The 18,592-nt window shown below is 64.8% G+C and overlaps 1 protein-coding gene across 1 annotated transcript in view; it reads left to right on the top strand.

Moving 5' to 3' along the window:
* GPC1 (glypican 1) overlaps positions 1-17,838 on the top strand; it is a 31,599-nt gene extending 13,761 nt beyond the window's left edge. Inside the window, exons 2-9 of the mRNA XM_004427741.3 lie at positions 8,809-8,967; positions 12,162-12,553; positions 13,361-13,526; positions 14,234-14,364; positions 14,451-14,570; positions 14,668-14,801; positions 15,175-15,350; positions 15,728-17,838. Coding sequence (XP_004427798.1) covers positions 8,809-8,967; positions 12,162-12,553; positions 13,361-13,526; positions 14,234-14,364; positions 14,451-14,570; positions 14,668-14,801; positions 15,175-15,350; positions 15,728-15,960 — 1,511 coding nt within the window. The 3' untranslated portion in view covers positions 15,961-17,838. The remainder of the gene's footprint in view (positions 1-8,808; positions 8,968-12,161; positions 12,554-13,360; positions 13,527-14,233; positions 14,365-14,450; positions 14,571-14,667; positions 14,802-15,174; positions 15,351-15,727) is intronic.
* The last annotated feature ends 754 nt before the right edge of the window (positions 17,839-18,592 follow it).

Raw genomic sequence — 18,592 nt, 5'->3', positions numbered from 1 at the left:
AGGTCTGCCTGGGTGCTGGGCGGAGAGGCGAGAGAAGGGAAGTGGAGGCTCCCCCCAGCAGGCAGAGCGGCTCTCCTCGCCCAGGGAGGGTTGCCGATTGGGACCCCAGGGAAGGCCTCTGGGGAGGGCTGCCTGTGCTCAGGGAGGTCAGAAGCTGGGCAGGTGCTTTGGCCCAGAGGGACCTGGGAAGGCTTCCTCAAGGAAGAGGTGAGTGGGCCTTGAAAGAGGGCAGAGCAAAGGAGAGGGCATGTGAGATCCGAGGGGTTAGTGGAAGAAGCAAGTCACAAGCCGGATGGCAGTGACAAGGGGCTGGGATGCCAGGCAGGGGGCGACCATGACCTTGGTGATGACTGCCTGGCTTTGAGGAAGTGGCTGGGTCAGAGTGAGCAGCAAAGCCCCTTTGCTCCTGCCCATTCGTCTGTTCAGTCCCCAGTATTTATGGAGCCTGTGCCAGGTATGGGCCTGCCTCCATGGCATCCTAGGGTCCGCTCTGTGTTCTGGCCCAGCTGAGAGCCTGTGCCGTCTCTGCCCGTTTGGCATTCACAAAGTGGATGGACGGGTCTACGTTATGCCTTTTGGGGGAACACAGCTGAGAGGGTCCCTGAGCTGTAGCATCCTCTTCTGCAATTCCAGGATGTCCCCTGTGGACACGGCAGAGGGGGCAGCTCCAGTCCATCTCCTGGGCCTCCCGAGCTGACCCCTGCGCCCCAGGGGTGGGCGGGCGGGCAAGCTAGATTGGAGAGCCGTGCAGAGCCCCAGGAAGTTCCACTCACCCACCAACCTCCATCCCCCACTGCCAGGCCACTGTCAGGGAGAGGCATGTGAACGCGTCCCAGTGAGTGCCCTCTGCAGCTTGGCTTGGGCGGAGGACCAGAAAGCAGGGCTGAGCCTACTTCTGGGGAGCACCTAACCGCCAGGCCCCGCGAGGGAGCCCCTCACCCCACAGCCAAGACTTGGAGTCCCAGGTGATGCAAAGCCTTTGACCCTGCTTGACTTGTGAGCCATGAACCCTGGAGCAGCCATCAGGGAGCCACTTGGAGGGGGCCTGGCGTCAGCCAGAGCTGTGACCAGGCCCACATCCTATGGGGCCCACCACCCGGCCAAGATACCCCCAAACCTGGTGCCCCCTGGCAGGGTGGCCTGCCCAGGGGGTCCCCGAGCAGAAACCAGGCAGCACAGAGAGCAGCCTTCTGAGTTACCTGATGAAACCCCTTCTTCAGGGGTCTCAGGTGTGTGGCCACCCTTGGCAAGGGCACTTGGCTCAACAGTTGCCTGTCCAGCAGGCCCCTCTCTGTGTCCCCATGTGCAGGCTGGCCGAGGGGGACACGGGACCGCTGCACTGAGGGGAGGCTGGCCTGAGTGGGTGAGCCTGTGTTTTTCTCCAGTGGGGCTGGTAGGCACAGTGAAGGTGAGAGGCGGACAGGGGCTGCAGGGAGTGGAGGGTATTGGTGAGAGCCATCCATGATGTCCTAGGACGGAGGGAGGGGCACAGGTGTGGAAGAGGAGGTGAGGGCTGGGCCAGAGGAGGGTCTGGCCAGGTGGAGTTTGGTATTTCCTAGGGAAAGCAGATCGGGAGGTTAGGATGGAGGCCCAGGTCACTGAGGTGAGAGACTAGGGGGCTGGAGCGGGCAGGTGGAGGATTCGGGGTCACTGATGGCCTTTAAGTGCCCAGACAGCAGTGGGGATCTGGTCCTGGTCAGCAGGAGAGGGGACTCCCAGGTGGTGGGCTGCCAGTCTCTGACGGGGAAGAAACCTGACACCGGCCCCATCACCATCCCGGAATGGGCCCTGGCTCCCCTGAGCACCCAGCCCCGGACCTGCGCCAGCTGTGCTGCAGGGGGAGGGCGGAGGAGGGCCTGTACTCGCCCGCGGAGATGGGGAGCAGCACCTGCAGGGCAGGGCGGGAGGGGTCTGGCCGCGGGGGTGGGCACCCCGGGGCCCCGGGAAGCGAGGGGCCTGTGGGCCGCTGTCCCGCAGGCGGCGGGAGGGGGCGCGGGGCGGCCGCCGGGGTTTCCTGGGAGACGGGGGCGGTGCCGAGCGCGGCGGGGCGGGGACTGCGGGAGGAGGCGCGTCCTTCGCTGTGCGCGCCAGTGCGGCTGCGGTGCTGCCCCGCGCGGTGGCCGCAGAGTCCTTGGCGCGCCTGCCCTGTCCTGCCTCGGCTCCTCTCCCTCTCGCCTCCTCCAAGCCCTTGCAGCCTGGTCCTCCTCCTCCGTCTTTCCCCTGCCGGACCCCTAAACCCTCTCGCACACGCACCCGGAGTCGCGCGCGCCGCCCGGAGCGTCACCGCCGCCACCACCGCAGCTGGGGACGCCGCCGCTGGAGCTGCCGTCGCCGCCGCGAACGGGTTTCGGGCCACGGCCGGCTGGCGTCCGCGGAGCTGGGATCCAAGCTGGGCGGCCCGCCGGGTCCCCAGCCCGCCGTCTGCCCCGTAGCCGTCTCCATCTCCTCAGTCCCACCGCATCCCCATCCCCTGGCGTGCACCTCCTCCTCCTTGTCATCTTCATCTCCATCTCCACCCCGGTCGTCCCCGACACCACCGCCTCATCCCTCTTTCAGTCCCTCTACCCCACTTTCATCCCACCTCTAGCCCATCTTTGCCCTCGTGCGCGTCCGCATCAATCTCTCCACCCCCTTCGCATCATGAGCCCTATCGCCAGTCTCCATGTCCCCGGCACCGATCTCCCCATCCTCACCGCACGCCATCACCGACCCTCCTCTCCTCCCCATCAGTTCCCCACCTTCACCCCATCCCCATGGCCCTCTCAGCTGTATCCCCGCAGCGTCCCCGTCACCCCTCCCCACCCCATCCCTTCCTCTGCTCCCCATCGCCTGCCGCAGCCCCCTTCCTGCAGCTAAGCCCCCTTCCTCTTCCGTCAGACCCATCCCCTCCGCTTCGCTTGCCGCAGCCCCTGCGAGCCCCCTCCCGCCACCCCATCCCCGTGCCTGCCGCACCCACTGCGGCAAGCCCCTTCCCCGCCAATCGCGTCTCCCTCCTCCCCTCCCCCTCGCCTGCCGCAGCCCCCTACGGCGAGGCCCCCTCCTCTCCGCCTCGCCCGCCCGCCTGCCTGCCGCAGCCCCCGCACCCCCGCCTCCAGCCCCCTCCTCTCCGCGCCCGCCGCGCCGTCTGCGCCAGCGCCCCTCCTCACTGCGCGAGCGCACGGCCGCAGTTCCAGACCCCGCGCGCCGGCTCCCGCTCCGCGGCCCGCGCCCCGCGGTCCCCCGTCCCTGCCCACAGCGACTGGCGACCGGGGCGCCCGGCCTTTGTTCCGCCGCCTGCGACGCAGCCCCGGCCAGTCTCGCGCTTGTCGCCCTCGGGCAGCGGAAGCCCCTCGAGGGCCTGGGGGGCGGAACCCTCTCACCAAGCCAGAGGTGTCCGCAACCGGCGCCCCTCGATTTCGGGTCCCAGGGCGTGACGGAGGCTCTGCTGCGGCGGCAGAGGGGCTCCTTGGTGACGCTGTCATTTGGCTGAAAGGGTGGAGGGGGCTTGGGTGGTGGGTGAGGTTGTGGGTGAGGGGCAGGGAAGCGTGTTGGGAGCGGAGGTGGGAGGGGTTATGAGTGTTCATGTGTTAGTAGGGGCAGGCGAGATGGTCGTTGAAATGTCCTCTCCGAGGTGGGTCTGAAACTGCCCTCCTGGGTGGACTCTAGGTGCTCAGGTGTGACCGTGCGACAGGGACTGGCCAGGGGCAAACGCTTCTGGGGGCACGGGGTAAGAAAGGAAGGTCTGGAGCTCAGGCAATGGTGCCCAGGAAACCCACGGGCCGTTTGTCCAGTGCCCCCCCCCCCAGCTGAGTGGTGGGCATGCCAGGAGGATCCTGTGGCCCACTGGAGCTGGATGGGGTCCCGGAGGGAGTGGGCATGGGGTAGTCATCCAGAAAAGGGTCTCTTGCTTGGGGACAGCCTTCTGCACCCCCCCTCCGCCCAGTCAGCCAGCAAGACCCGCTGTGGGGTTCAGCATTGAGCAGAGGGGAGGCTGGGGAAGCAGCTGCCTTCCTGCTTTTCCAGACCTGGGCCTCCCCCTTGGTGTGTTTGGAGACCATGGTGCCTGGAACTGTCCGCATAGCCGTGTTCCAGCACGGTGAGGGAGGCCAGTGCCGGCTAATTGTCTACAGTGAATGAGAGGGAGTGTTCTAGGGGCGGCTGGGTCAGTTGGTGCAGAGTGTCTGGGATGTGGCTGTAAAGGCAGGTCGAGCAGGCAGTCTGCATGCTCTGGTGTTTGAGCGCTGGAAGCTTCTGGAGAGATGGGCTTGGCATGGCGCCATCTTCCCTCTGCAGTCTCCTTGGGAGGGCTCTAGGGCCACCAGTCACAGGCGGCTGCCAAGCTGGGCCTGGACAAATGAGGTCTGTGTCCAGCATGAGAGAGAGTGACTGCTGTTGGAATGGGGGTCTTGAGCTAACACGTGGGGGTGACAGTGCTGGAGGGGGTGGCTGCTGGGTGGGGATGCCATTAGGGGGCTGCTCATGCCCTAAGACAGGAGGGCTGGAGCTGCGGCTGTGTTAGCAGGTGGCAGGAGGGTGTGAGCCTCAAAGATGTTTGAGCTGTAGACTGACAGGGGCTTACCGAGGAGAGGGGGGTCTGGGTGACCCCAGGAGATCTGATTCTGGAGCGGGGAAGATGGACAAGCATCGGCGGCCCAGCAAGAGAGGCACCTGCGCTGGGTTAGGGCGTGAGTGCCGCTATTTTAACCTGAGGAGCAGGGTCAGAGGGCATCCGGGAATTGGGGGGCTTGGGGTTTGGGGGTGGGGCCTGGAGGAGAGGCTCTGCAGGGACTGGAGTAGGGGAACAAACCTCCCCTCTTGCCCTGCCAGAAAACCTGGGATCATCAGGGGAGGAAGCTTCCAGAAGGCTGAGGGAAGGGAGAGTTCTGAAAGGAAATAGTCAGCTGTGCAACAAGCAGCAGAAGGAGCAAGGAAGAAAGGAGGGACAGTCGCGGGCAGCTGGGGGAGCAGCCTCAGAGCAGATGGGAGGGGTCAGTGGGAAGAGGGGAAAGGCTGATGCCCCCCGGTGGGGTGGGCTTGTCAGCTGTAGGATGGATGGGGGGGAGCAGGAACACTTCCTCCCACCTGGCCTGAGTCCTCACCTTTCTCCAGGTGCTGAACTGAGAGAAGAGGTGGGGGTCTGGGGATGGAAAGGTTTGCAGTGACAAGAGCAGAATTCTGTCAGTCTGCACACTTCCAGGGTCGCGGAGCTCATCCTCTCTCCTGGCAGACGCTCCCCACCCCCAAAGCATTTGGCTCTGACCAGGAGGGGTGGCTTGCTTTTCGAGAAATGCAGGGGGTGTCCTGCAGAGCCCACCACCAGCCGTCTGATGTCCAGGACCAACAGATGACCTGTGGGCCTAGGCCGAGCTGGGCCAGGGCTGAGCAGAAGGGAAGCTCAGAGTCTCTGTGCCTCGACCACCACGTCTTCCCTGCAGCGGGCTTCGGGGGGCCGCCTCAGCCCAGCCTGCCCGGAGCCTCAGGCCGGCGCCCAGGCTCTGGCTCCGTGTCTTCACTCCCGTGTGTGTCTGAGGAGGGAGGGAGGGACGGGGGCTGTGCTGGGGCTGCCGGAACAGCGCAGGTCACCGGGCCGGCTGGACGAGGTGGCTAGGCAGGGCTGGGGGGCTGCAAGGAGGCCGCTGGGGTGGGGGCCAGCTCACAACTGTGAGCGGTGGGTGGGTTGACAGCGCCAAGGAGCGCTACTCAGAGCCTGCCCATGGGGGGCTCCCTGTGTCTCTCAGTGTTTTGTCTTCTCCTCTCTGTTGACAGCCTCTCTCTCCTGTCAGCATGAATGGCAGGTTCGGGATGGGGGTGGGGCCCACCAGGGGACAAGGAGGGTTCAGGAGGGAGGGCAGCCAGCCAGGGATGCTTACGCCCTTGCAGCCCGTGCCCACCTAAAGAGCTGTGTCTGCCCCACGGAGCCAGCGCCCTCCTGCCTGCCCCCCCACTGCCCCGTGACCCAGCAGGCCTGGCCTGGGTGCCCATCACAGCTGAGCCCAGGGTGTCACCCGGTAGCCCCAGGCTGGAACCTGCCTCCTCTCCCTCCCCCAGGGCACACCCCCTAGCTCACCCCCCAACCCCCACCTCCAGCACCACGACAAGCCTGGTGGTCCTGAGCAGCAGGAGAGGGTCCTCGTCAAGGGTGCTCTCCTAGCCCTGCAATTGGAGGGGGAGGTCCGCAGGGGTTGAGGCAGAACTCTGGCCAACATGAGATAGGGGGCTCAGCTGCCTCCTGGTTGGGTGCACACGGCCCCATTGCATAGCCCCACAGAGGCCTCCACCCTCCAGGAGATGGGTCCAGTATCTGCCCTGCTCTGCAGGAGACACCCAGGGAGAGGACCCGCGGTCCTGCTCTGTATCCTGCTGCCGCTGGTGAGGGTCCGGGGCCACACAGAGTCGGTAAAGGCAGCTGAGCACAAAGGATGGTCGCTGGGGATGTTCTCATGTCCCAGCCATCCCTGCCTGGAGGTGCCTGCCCTCTCCCAGAAGGAAAGGGGACAGGGATGGGGGGTGGCTCCTCTCTACCAGGCCTTGGGGAGCCAGGCTCCGTCTCTCCACTCCAGCTGGTGCCCAGGAAGGCCCATGCCTGGCCTGACTCACCTCAAAGGTCCCTGACCCCTGACTTCTGCACCCCCACAGGCCTGGGGCTCTCCAAGGGTGGGCACACAAGTGGTCTTGTCACTCCCATCTATCTACGATGAGGTCAGCCCTGTCCCAATGTAGGGGGCCACAGCCCCCTTCACGTAGGCATGCCAGCATCACTTCTAGGCCCAGGGAGCAGGGGGGGTGGTCCCCCAAACATGCAGCTCCTGCGGGGGCAAGCCCTGGGTAGTGGGAGGGAGGTGTGAGAGCAGGGGGCAGCTGGGGCCCTAGCAAATGAGGCAGCTCAGGGCAGGTTTGTGTGGGAAGGGGGAGGGGGCTGTCCTTCCTGCCTCTGCCCTCCCCTTACCCACCACATCTGAGTAGGCTCTCCCAGGCCCCTCTTGACACCCTCCCTCCAGTCCACCCAGGTATGCAGCAGCTCCCTCCCACTGTCCTTGCGGCCCCGCCACCCACTCCTCACTGTCAGGTTGAGGGGCACAGGGCTGCAGCGGGGCCTGCACTGTGACTTTGCCCCAGCCAGACACTCTGTTCTCTCCACTTGTCTCAGCTGCCCCGGCGCATTGTGCATATGGAGTGCAGGAGATAAAGTCATTCAAACTTGGTCGGACCCGGCCACCCCAACAGGCTCTTCAGGGTTCATTCAGCCTCAGGATCATTACTTAGTCTTATTTATCCCCCACCAAGGCTTCTACTGGAGGCTGCCTGACTCTCCAGGCCTCTGCCCACCAGGGCAGCTCATGCAGGCCTGCTGACTCCTCCATAGGTCACCTTGGAGCCCCCCGCCCTTCAAGACCCAGAGGGCTTGGTCCAGGCTCCTCCACCCCCTACCCCACAACTGTTCTGGCCATACCAGGTGACCCCTCGACCCCAGCCCCACACAGCCCCCATCCAGGCCAGACCCCTGCCTCCAGTCCTACTCCGTGGCCAGCCCAGGCAGACACCAGGAGGGACCCTCCTTCTCCAGCTTAGAGGCAGGAAGTGCGGGCTGTGGGGAGTGTGCAGAGGGCTGTGAGGAGGGGTGGCTGAGGGGACAGGCCTAGCCGGTGTGGGGGCCTGAAATCAGGCAGCGTGAGCCCTTGGCCCCTCCCTGTGTGACTTGGACAAGAGACCCAATCTCTGGGAGCCTTGGTTTCCTGGTCTATGAAGTGGAATCACAGCGCCCACCCCAAAATGTGGTTGTTACAAAACTGGGAGCAGCACGTTTTCAAAGGAGCGGTTTTTCCTCTCCTGCTGGCGCATGAAGTAGCCTGGGCAGCCCTCCCCGCGGCTCCGCAGTGTGCCCGCAGGGCTGTGTGTTCTTGGGCCTGTCCTTACCCAGGACAGAAACATCTTAGCTCAGGGCTGTAAGCAGAGCCGCCAGGGAGCCGACACCTGAGGCGGCAGCACGAGGGGCGATGGGGGCTTTGAGGGTGCAAAGGAGGGACTGACCCTGAAGGGGACACAGGTGTGTCCTGCTGGGCAGGGGCAGGGCTCGCGCTAGGTCCCCCAGCCAACTACTGCCCGGCCCCGGCCGACCCGGGTAGGCTGTGTGCCTTGTGGGGCTGCTGCCTCAACCAGCCCAGAGCTGTCGGTCTCCGGACACCCCTCGTTGGCAAAGCTACACCCCCCTGCTGTCTGTCCTCAGTGGGATCTTGTGCCCTAGGCCGGTGTCGGGAGAAGGAGGCTCCGCCCTGCCTCTCAGGAAGCCATTCCTCCTCCCTGTGCTCAGCCTGGGCCCAGGCGAGGGGCACCGGGCAGGCCTGGGAGCCTCCCCAGTGAGCCTTGTGTCTGGCAGCCCACCCCCACCCCACACACAGGACCCTGAGGCCTCTCTGTGCTGGGGTACAGCTGAGAGCTGAGCTGCTCAGGGACCCCTGGGACAGCCCTCCACGGTGGCAGCAGGGCAAGGCTGGGGGGCTAGGAGGAGCTGAGTAAAGAGGACATCCTTGCGCTGGGGCCCAGCCTTCTGCACCCCTGCTTTACACCCAGCCCCTACCGGGCTTCCCAGGGGTCCCAGAGATCAGGCCTGCAGAGGAAGCCTTGCTCCTGCGTCCTGTGCTGGGGGCCTCCTGGCCTGCCCTGCCCCCAACTCTTCTGCCTTCACCCAGGCACCCCCACCTAAGCTGTGCCCCCTCCCAGGTCTGCCATCCACGCCCACCCCGCCCAGGTGGCCCGCCGAGCCCAGTTCTCCTGGTCCCACAGCTGCCTCCCCGACCCCCTCCTCTCCCTCACGCCAGCCCCTCCCCACAGGTGAGCATCTGAGGATCTGCCCCCAGGGCTACACCTGCTGCACCAGCGAGATGGAGGAGAACCTGGCCAACCGCAGTCGCGCCGAGCTGGAGACCGCCCTTCTGGACAGCGGCCGTGCCCTGCAGGCCATGCTTGCCACCCAGCTGCGGGGCTTCGACGGTGAGTGGGCTGCTGGAGCTCGGGGACCACGGGACGCGGCCACAGTGGGGAGCTGGGCACACGGGGCCCTCTACCGGTGAGACAGGGTCAGAGGGTAGGTGGGGTTAGCACTTTGGGGGTGGGGTCTGGGATTTGGGAGGTCACAATAGCAGAAGGCTGCCTGCGGGTAGGGGCCTGAGTTGGGGATCCATGAGGCCTGGAGTCGTCTGCAGGCCTCTGCACACACCTCTGTGTGGTGTGTACTGCCCGATACACATGCATGTTTGGGGAGAGAGGGGCTGTCCCTTCCGTCAGCCCCTCAGAGGGGACCCTCTGCCCTTGAGGTGGCTCCTTGTCATGCACGGAGTTCTGAGCACCTGCCAGGGACAGGCCTTGTACTGGCCACCAGGTGGCCTGGATCCAGGGAGCTCAGCGTGAGGGCTGAGATCAGGAGCTGTGGACTGAGGGTGGGGCTGCAGAGTGCGTGGCCTGCCCTGGGTGGGGGCACGAGGAGTGTGGGGCCCCTGGTGTGGCCCTTGCATCTCCAGGGCAGCTGCTCTGTTTGAGTCATTTATCCCCAGCCCCTCACCAGGTGGTCATATATGGGCAGAGAGCAGTGGGCCCTAAACGAGGAATGGTGAGGTGACGTAATGACACCAACAGTGGGCACCTCAAAGAGGACAGTGTGGGTGCTGGGGGATCCCCCAGGAAGTGACCTCTGAGCTGAGATCAAAGCCCAAGGTCTCAGTGGTCTCGAGGGAGAAGGCGCCAGCCGGAGCTGGGGGGATGGGACAGTGAGCCTGAGCAGAGAGAAGAGGGAGAGCGGGCACCTGAGGCTGACAGGCAGCCCTGGCGTGGCTTTGAGGCCCAGCTTGGAAACACCAGCAGTGGCTTCCACGGGAGGCCCATGGATCTCGGCCCCTGGACTCCGACCCACAGCAGCGGGCCTCGCAGGCTCCCAGGGTGGGGCGGCCCCTGCCCCAGGGGACAGGCGGCCAGGGAGCCCGAGGTCATTTCCACGTGGCTGCTGGGCCTGGCCAGCTTTAATTGGCCTCAGCTCGTTGGCGCCTACTCTGTCCCTGTTGGGTCAGCTGCACCATCTCTGCCTCCAGCGATGATACTTGGAGCAAGTCTTCCCTGGCTGTCTGGGGTGGGGTGGGGTGGGTGGGACATGGGTGGCCCCTTTCAGTGCCACCCAACACCCAGCACTCCTGGGCCTGTCCGTGGGTGGGGACCCTGCATCCACTCCCCTGCGTCTTGGGGTCTCCCTGACGTCACTGAGACCTGCAGCCCTGGATCCCTGCTTGCTCCCTGTCAGCATCCTGCTGTTCCGTCTGCGTCCGTCAGTCCCTCTCCGGCATGCCATACAGAGCCTGCCCCGGCGTCTCTCTCCTGCTCCTTCCCGCCATTGTCCTCCCTGCTGTGATGGGGTCTGCGCCCCCCACACTCTGAGGCCCATCCCATGGTCTGTGCCCTGCGGCCCCTGCACTGCCCTCTAGAAGGCTCTGGCCTTCTGATGTTTATGCCCTCTTGTCTGGCATGTAAACACAGACACCCATTTGTGGTGAGAATCTGTGTTAAAAGCAAGCCTTCATCCCTTTCTAGGCCCCCCATGGAGTCTCCTCCACCTCCCCTTCTGTGTGCCACCCCCCATCCCCACCCCCACTCCTGTGCCTGCTTCTGGCCCCCTCGTGCCTCGGGAGTGGCCCTTGCCCGGGCCACCAGCAGCAGCCTTGGGCTGAAGTGCTCCTGGGAAGTGAGTCTGGTGGAGCCACAGATGGCTGTGTTCAAGGACACCAGGCCCCCAGGCTCTCTCACCACCCCCATCACACCCATCCCTGGCAGCCTTCAGGGGCAGCTGCCTGGGCCCTGGTTCAGAGCAGGACCCCCGTCAGGAGATGGGGCTGGGGGCTAGGCATGGATGTGTGGGTACCATGACCCCTCGTGTGCAGCTCAGCTAATGATTGAACTACAAACTGACGTTTTTGGGGGAGAGGCCAGGGTGGGGGGTTGCCAGGAGCCAGAGTCCCACAGTGGGAGCTGAGATGGGAGCTTGGACTGTGCACCCTTCCCACAGTCCCCCAGCCAGCCCTACAGCCCGAGGCCTTGGGTGGGTGGGAGTGGGAGCTGGTTCTAGGATCTCAGGCCTGATATCCACCAGGCCCCAGAGGAAAGCCCACCTGGCCCTGTGTCCCTGGAACACTGAAGTTTGGGCCTGAAAATCCCTAGCTGCCCAGGGTCCCGTCCCCGTGGTCTGTGTAGGAAGGGCAGCCATGGCTCTTGGGGATGAGTCTGACTGGACGGTCTGTGTGGTTATGGACCCTGAAGTCTCACTGCCAAGGGGGTGGGTGCTGTTTGGAGCCCCATTCCAGACACACAGGGTGCAGGGCATTTCCCTAAAACCACAGAGGTTTGCTGCACATGCGCACTCCCTGACCCCCGAGAGGCCTCAGCACGCCCGTCCAGGGCTCTGGGCACATCCCAAGGGCAGCAGGAGGTCCTCCCGGGGCCCTCAGACAGGCCAGCTTCTGGAGAGCATGATGAGAGCCGAGGCTTCTGGAACCAGAGGGAGAGCATCCAAGAGAGAGACAGGCGGAGAGGGAGGGCCAGACATGGGGTGCAAAGCAGGAAGGGATGTAGGAGCCCAGGAGAGCCTCAGAGACGGATGGGTGGAAAATGGACAGACGCAGAGACCCGAGACACCTGCAGGGCAGAAGGGCCAGCTGAGCGACAGGGAGGGTGGGGGAGATGGGGGGAAGAAAGGAGAGCAGCTAGGGATGCCCTGGACCTCTTCTCCCTCAGTGGGTCCCACCCCCTGACAGGGAAGACCTTCCTGCCCCACCCAGCGGCCCCTCCTCTGGTGACCCCAGTGGGTCACTGAGACACTGTAACGTCTGTCCCCCGGCCAAGGCCCAACTCAGAAATGTCAACTGGAGGCCCAGTTGAAGGACCTGAGACTCAGGAGGGGACCCCCACCTGGGCCTCTGCACCCTGGGCCAGGAGGGAAAGTCTCAGGAGCCCTGTAGGGGCTCCCATCCAGCCTCTGCAGCCTGAGGTCGGGGCTCTGATGACCACACGAGAGTATTCTCTCAGAGCATCAGGTGTCCCTGGCAGAACCCCCTGAATCCTGGTCCAGAGGCCACAGCATGGGAGGGCGGGCAGGAGGGCAGGGGCCCCTCAGAAGAAGGCCTCACGCCCACCTCCCCCATGCCCAGATCACTTCCAGCACCTGCTGAACGACTCAGAGCGGGCGCTGCAGGACACCTTCCCCGGCGCCTTCGGGGAGCTGTACACACAGAGCGCCAAGGCCTTCCGGGACCTGTATGCCGAGCTGCGCCTCTACTACCGTGGGGCCAACCTGCACCTGGAGGAGACGCTGGCCGAGTTCTGGGCCCGCCTGCTCGAGCGCCTCTTCCCGCAGCTGCACCCGCAGCTGCTGCTGCCCGACGACTACCTGGACTGCCTGGGCAAGCAGGCCGAGGCGCTGCGGCCCTTCGGGGAGGCCCCGCGTGAGCTGCGCCTGCGGGCCACCCGCGCCTTCGTGGCGGCACGCTCCTTTGTGCAGGGCCTGGGCGTGGCCAGCGACGTGGTCCGGAAGGTGGCCCAGGTGCGCACAGCTGCCCGGGGCTCTCAGGAGCCCATAGGCCCCCACACCCGCCCCCTGCTTCACACCCCAGCCCCGGTCCCCTATGCCCCTGCGCCTCCTGACCCTGGGCCACTGCCCCGGGGCCTGTGGACAGCACCTCCACGGACATGAGCTCCACTCTGGGCAGTGACTGCTCTGGGCGGCCCACCCGCTGTCCAGTCCCACCCTCAGCCAGGCTGGGTCCCAGGCAGGATGGGAAGGGAGAAGGGCCTGAGGCTGGATGCCAAACCAGCTGCAGGGATCAGGTGGATGGGAGACAAGAGTGACACGTGGCTCGGAGGCTGGAGCAGGCTGGGGCCCAAGGCCTCGCAGGCCAGCAGGATGCCTGTGTCAGGCCCACTCAAGGACGGGTGTGGGAGGGCATCAGCGTCAGACCCACACAGCCCTGGTTGTGGGCCACCTCTCCTCCAGCTGGGGCCCTTCAAAGGTTATGACCCCAGCCCTGAGCCTCAGTCCCTTGTCTGCACAGTTGGCGGGCACATCCACGCTCCCCTGGGAGGGTCAGTGGCAGCAGTGCTCCAGGGAACCACAGCACTGTGACCGTAGCAATTACTGGGATGACCGCCCCCATGGCACGCAGGCCCACTTGGTCATCTGAGAAGAGACAGGCCCCCGAGTGGGGCCAGGGCCAGGCTGAGGTCCCACTGCAGTCGGGGCAGAACCACGGACTCCTGGCTTCCGTCCAGAGCCCCCCACTCCAGGGCTCCTTGCAGGGGGCTGGGCACACCCAGCTGCGAGGTTGGGCTCAGGCTGCCTTGGCTTCCCCAGGTGCCCCTGGGCCCGGAGTGCTCACGGGCCGTCATGAAGCTGGTCTACTGCGCGCACTGCCTGGGGGTCCCCGGCGCCCGGCCCTGCCCGGACTACTGCCGCAACGTGCTCAAGGGCTGCCTGGCCAACCAGGCTGACCTGGATGCCGAGTGGAGGAACCTTCTGGGTGAGCCCTCACTGCCCCCACCCATCAGAGCAGCCCAGGGCCTGCAGAAGCGGGGACAAAGCTGGGCCTGTCCTCTGGAGCACCCGGCTGGGGCCTGGGACGCAGGTTGCCCCAGGGTTGAGGGACAAGGATTCCTTCTGAATGTCCCTAATGGAATGTGACTTGGGCAGCTGCCTGGAAGGGAACCCTGTGGGGTCATGGTTCATTGTCCTTCCCCACTGAGCAAGTGCCCCAGCATGTATACATGCTAACACGTGTGACGCATGATAGGCCAACCTGCACACGTGCCAACATGGGCCTATATGGCAACATATGTAAATACTAACACTTGCTGACACAGTGGGCCCACACCTACATGCCAAAACATGCGCTAGTGTGTACATGTGATGGCAGGATACAAGCCAACACGCGTGAGCTAACATGCATGTGGTGGGCCAAACATCTCTGTGCCAACACGCATGGAAGCTTACATGTGCTCGACATGCATGCATGCCAACACACACAAGCTCATACGTACCGGCCTGAAGTGAGTCAACATGCCTACATATCACTTCATACAAGCTAACGTGTACAGACACTGACATAGTGGACCAGCACGCATGCTTGTCGACATGTGTGAGCTTATGTATGTTGGTGTGAGGGGGGCCGGCAGGCATACATACAAAGTGCCCTCTGTGTGTGCTCACACGTGTGTGTATGTCTGCCAGACTCCATGGTACTCATCACCGACAAGTTCTGGGGACCGTCGGGCGCAGAGAGCATCATCGGCAGCGTGCACTTGTGGCTGGCAGAGGCCATCAACGCCCTCCAAGACAACAAGGACACACTCACGGCCAAGGTATGGGCAGGAGGGCACGGTGGCTATGGGAGGGGCGTCTCGGATAAGGCCTCATCCCCTCCGGGACCCCTGTGGTCTCTCCCCAGGTCATCCAGGGCTGCGGGAGCCCCAAGGTGAACCCCCAGGGCCCTGGATCCGAGGAGAAGCGGCGCAGGGTCAAGTTGGCACTGCAGGAGAAGCTGCCCACAGGCACCCTGGAGAAGCTGGTGAGTGGCCCATCAGCCATCCAGGCCCTGGGTGGGCAGTGGGGAGGGGAGGGCAGGCTGGGCTGGGGCACCCTGTGGTCTGACTGCTGCCCCACAGGTCTCTGAGGCCAAGACCCAGCTACGTGATGCCCAGGACTTCTGGATCAGCCTGCCAGGGACGCTGTGCACCGAGAAGATGGCCATGAGCACTGCCAGTGATGACCGCTGCTGGAATGGGATGGCCAAGGGCCGGTAGGTGCCACTTGGCTGACCACAGGCTGTCCCTCCTGCACGGTCTCAACTGGGCCCCTTGTCTGGCCCGTGGCACTGGGCACTGTGTGCACAGGACCACGCCTGATAGGGGACACACAACAAGACACAGAAAGCTGGGACGAGGGCCAAATCCTTACCCTGTGCCAGCTCCCCGCAGCATGCACCATGCTCAGTGTGTCCACACTCAGCTACTGTGGGGCCTACATGGGCTTCTGTCGGCCCCTAATGGCCACTGGGGGTCTCAGGCTTGCCACCGTCCGGACAGGAGGAGGGGAGTAGGAGGGTATGCTAGGGTGGGGCCCCTTTGCAGCGACCAGGGCAGTGACCCAGCACCTGCCTTCCTGGCCCCCAGGTACCTCCCTGAGGTGATGGGTGATGGCCTGGCCAACCAGATCAACAACCCCGAGGTGGAGGTGGACATCACCAAGCCTGACATGACCATCCGCCAGCAGATCATGCAGCTGAAGATCATGACCAACCGGCTGCGCAGCGCCTACAACGGCGACGACGTGGACTTCCAGGACGCCAGTGAGGGCCGGGCTTCCTGGGGCTGGGGGCTGGGGCCCTGGAGGCTGAGAGCCATGGGGTTGGCGCAGAGCCCTGCCCTGCTAAGGCAGGGTACGGGGTGGGGACCCTCCCAGCCCCTGGGCCCCACAGTGGCTTCAAGGGCGCTGCTGCTGCCGGAGGTGGACACCCAGCTCCCTCTTCCATGTCCCCAAGCACAGCTGAGACCTGGCCAGGATGTTCCTCCAGCCTTGGCAGACCCAGGGAGTGCCAGCCACCCCAGGGTCAAGGTGCTGTGGTCAGGAAGGAGCTGGCATCACTTGGCATGGGGGGCCCACACAGGGGGACGCTGCACTTGGGGTCCCCAGGATGGGTGGGCTGGAGCCTCCTCTCCTCCCCAGGTGACGATGGCAGTGGCTCAGGCAGTGGCGGTGGCTGCCCAGATGACGTCTGCAGCCGGAGGGTCAACAAGAAGAGTTCCAGCTCACGGACGACACTGACCCATGCCCTCCCCGGGCTGTCCGAGCGGGAGGGCCAGAAGTCCTCAGCCACCAGCTGCCCCCAGCCTCACATGTCCCTCCTGCTCCTCCTCCTCACCCTGGTCCTCTCAGCGGCCAGGCCCCGGTGGCGGTAACTGCCCCCGTCCCAGGGACGGAGGCCAAGGACTGACTTTGCCAAAACGCAAAACAGATGATATTTAATTCCCTTCGTCCTGGAGGCCCTGAGGCAGGACAGGGAGGGACAGCAAGGGACCGCGGCTCTGTGACTACGCTGGGGGTGGGGCGGGTGGCGCTGGCCCCCCAGACCTGGCTTTGCTGGCCACCCTGGCTTTTAATTTTGTATGAGGCCCTCAGGTCAGCCAGGAACGATGTCCCCAAAAGCCATGTATTTCAGGGACCTCGGGGATGCCGGTGGCCGCCTCCTGCCCACCTGCCTGCCTCTCTCCGCCCAGCTCCCTGCACTGTCACAGCAGCGGTACCCAGGCCTGCGAGGAGGTGACCCCAGGCAGGGTCTGCTGGAGAGTGCAAGCGAGCTGTGCCTTCCTCTCCTGCCTCCTCCAGCTGAGAACTCAGGGCTCCAGCTGTCAGAGAGCGAGGCCCACCCCTCAGCTCCCCGAGGATCCCTGCAAGGGCTCAGGTTTCTGCTGTCCAGGGTCTAGCAGGGCCTCCGAGATTATGCATGAACACTTCAGACTCAGCCAGGCCCCCCAGGCTGCCGTGGCCCCCCTAGAGCCCCCAGCGTCAGAGTGAAAGCCTGTCTGGCGAGGATGGCCCTGACAAGGCACCGTCCGGTCTTCATCCTTGCCAGAGACCAGCCTCAGGGGTCCATGGACGTGGGGGTGAGCCGCAGCTGGCACAGCCACGCCACTTCTGGGCTCTGGCCATCCCAGGAGGGCAGGCCTGGAGCCTCAGCAGATGTGAGCGTCCCCTTCACACAGGGGGCTCACAGCAGGCCTTGTGGGGTTCACGGCCTACACAAGGACCTCTGGCTATGCAGAGGAGCAGCCTGGCCACTGTCCATCCCCCCCCTCCCAGCCACATCCAGACCCAGGGCCAGGTCCCAGCTCAGGGTGACACAGGCCAGGGCTGGAGGTGACCCATGGCCTTCACCTGCCCACAGGGATGCTAGCTGGCTGATGAGACTTCAGCTCAGGGCCAGCGCGACCTGGCACTGCAGGCCAGAGGGACGCCTGGGTCCCTTCCCTGACCCCACCAGCTGCAGGAGGGCTGGGGGAGCTTCGACAGTTAAGGGCTTTTCCAGACGAGCATACATTTACAAGTGCTTCCCCTCCTGGTTCACCAAGAGCTGCTGTCTCCGCTCCTCCCAAATAGCTTTCCAAGGACCCGGGTGACCCTCCCAGGTCCCCGCATCTGGGTGCCCCGCTGCTCACTCAGGCTGGCGAGGCCCCTCCCCCAGGCCTGGGGCCTCCCTCTCTCCTGGGCACCAGCCACTGCAGGCCCTGGGGAGGGGGCTGGCACCCTGCCAGAGGGGCTCAGGCAAGGAGAGGGCAGCCCTCGAGGGTCTGGGCAATGCTGAGCCACCGAGGCCAGAGCCAGCAGTCCTCAACAGCACTGGGGCCCTGAGAAGGCTGCTTAGCGCTGCTTTGCTTCTCGCCGGGTTGGGGAGTCCTCTGGTTGCTGGCCAGGGCCCCTGGCACAGTCCTTGGACGTGTTGAGTCCAGGGTCTCCAGTCTGCGCTCCACCAGGCAGCCCAGTCCCGCAGGTACACCCACCCCATGATAACCTGCTAGCGCCGTGGCGGGGGCCAGCTGGACTCTCAGGGGCTCTGGGGCAATGACTGCCCGTGTGCCAGGACTGTGGCACTTTGCTACATACAGACGGCCCCAAAGGGGCCTGCGCTCTGGCCTGCCCTACACACATCCCTGGAAGGGGCGGCCCTGCCACCGTCACTGGCCCGGCAGCGGCCAGGCCTGCTGCATCCTTCTGCCGCATGGTGTCAGCAGGCGACGTGTGTTCTTTGAGTCCTTGTATGAATAAAAGGCTGGAGACCTCGTGTGGCTGCTGTGATGCCGCCTTGCACAGCCTGGCGGTGGGCGTGTTCCCATGGCCTGTGCACAGCAGCATGTGACTTCGGGCCCGGCAGGAGGTTGGGAGGCACATGGACACTGATTTCACCCGGCGGCGTGGCCCCAAGGCTGCAGAGGGCAGGGTCGGTCTGTATCTCCCCGTATCACCCCGGGCGGTCTCACTGGTACCGGGGAGAACGAAGAGGCCCACGTGCTGTCCACTCCTCCACTGCTCTGGACGCATAAGTTCTCTGACCCTCAGGAAAGTTCCAGGTCCTGCCAGGTAACCTCAGAGATATCCAGGAGGCTACTGTGTAGGGCCAGCATTGTCCTAAGGCCAAGCCTAGCAGGACGTCCTGACGATCCAGTCTGTCCCCATGCCACAGTGCCCTGCCGTGCCTGGCACCTCTCACCAGAGCGGGCACCCCTGCCCCAGCTGCCTTGCCTTCCCAGAGTCCTGCATAATTTTTGGGGTGAGGCGCCAGCCCCTGTCCTCGCCCCGTGGGGGTGCCCTGCCCTGGCCTCGAAGCATCACCCCATGTACAGGGCTGGCGCCCAGCTTCTCGGCCAGAGGCTGGCGGCCAACACAGAGGCGTGAGCCGCTGAAGGGTCACTTTATTTGGGCATCACAGCCCGCCCCAGTCTGCCTGCAAGCATTCAACACAGGGCCCTGGGATGCTGAGGCTCCAGCGGCTGGGACCTCAGGCTCCCTGAATGTGGAGAGCAGGGTTCCCCCAGC

Source organism: Ceratotherium simum, chromosome 37, assembly GCF_057802395.1.
Source record: "Ceratotherium simum simum isolate JZ-2026a chromosome 37, ASM5780239v1, whole genome shotgun sequence".
Taxonomy (NCBI): domain Eukaryota; kingdom Metazoa; phylum Chordata; class Mammalia; order Perissodactyla; family Rhinocerotidae; genus Ceratotherium; species Ceratotherium simum.
This window is presented reverse-complemented; position numbering and strand designations above follow the sequence as displayed.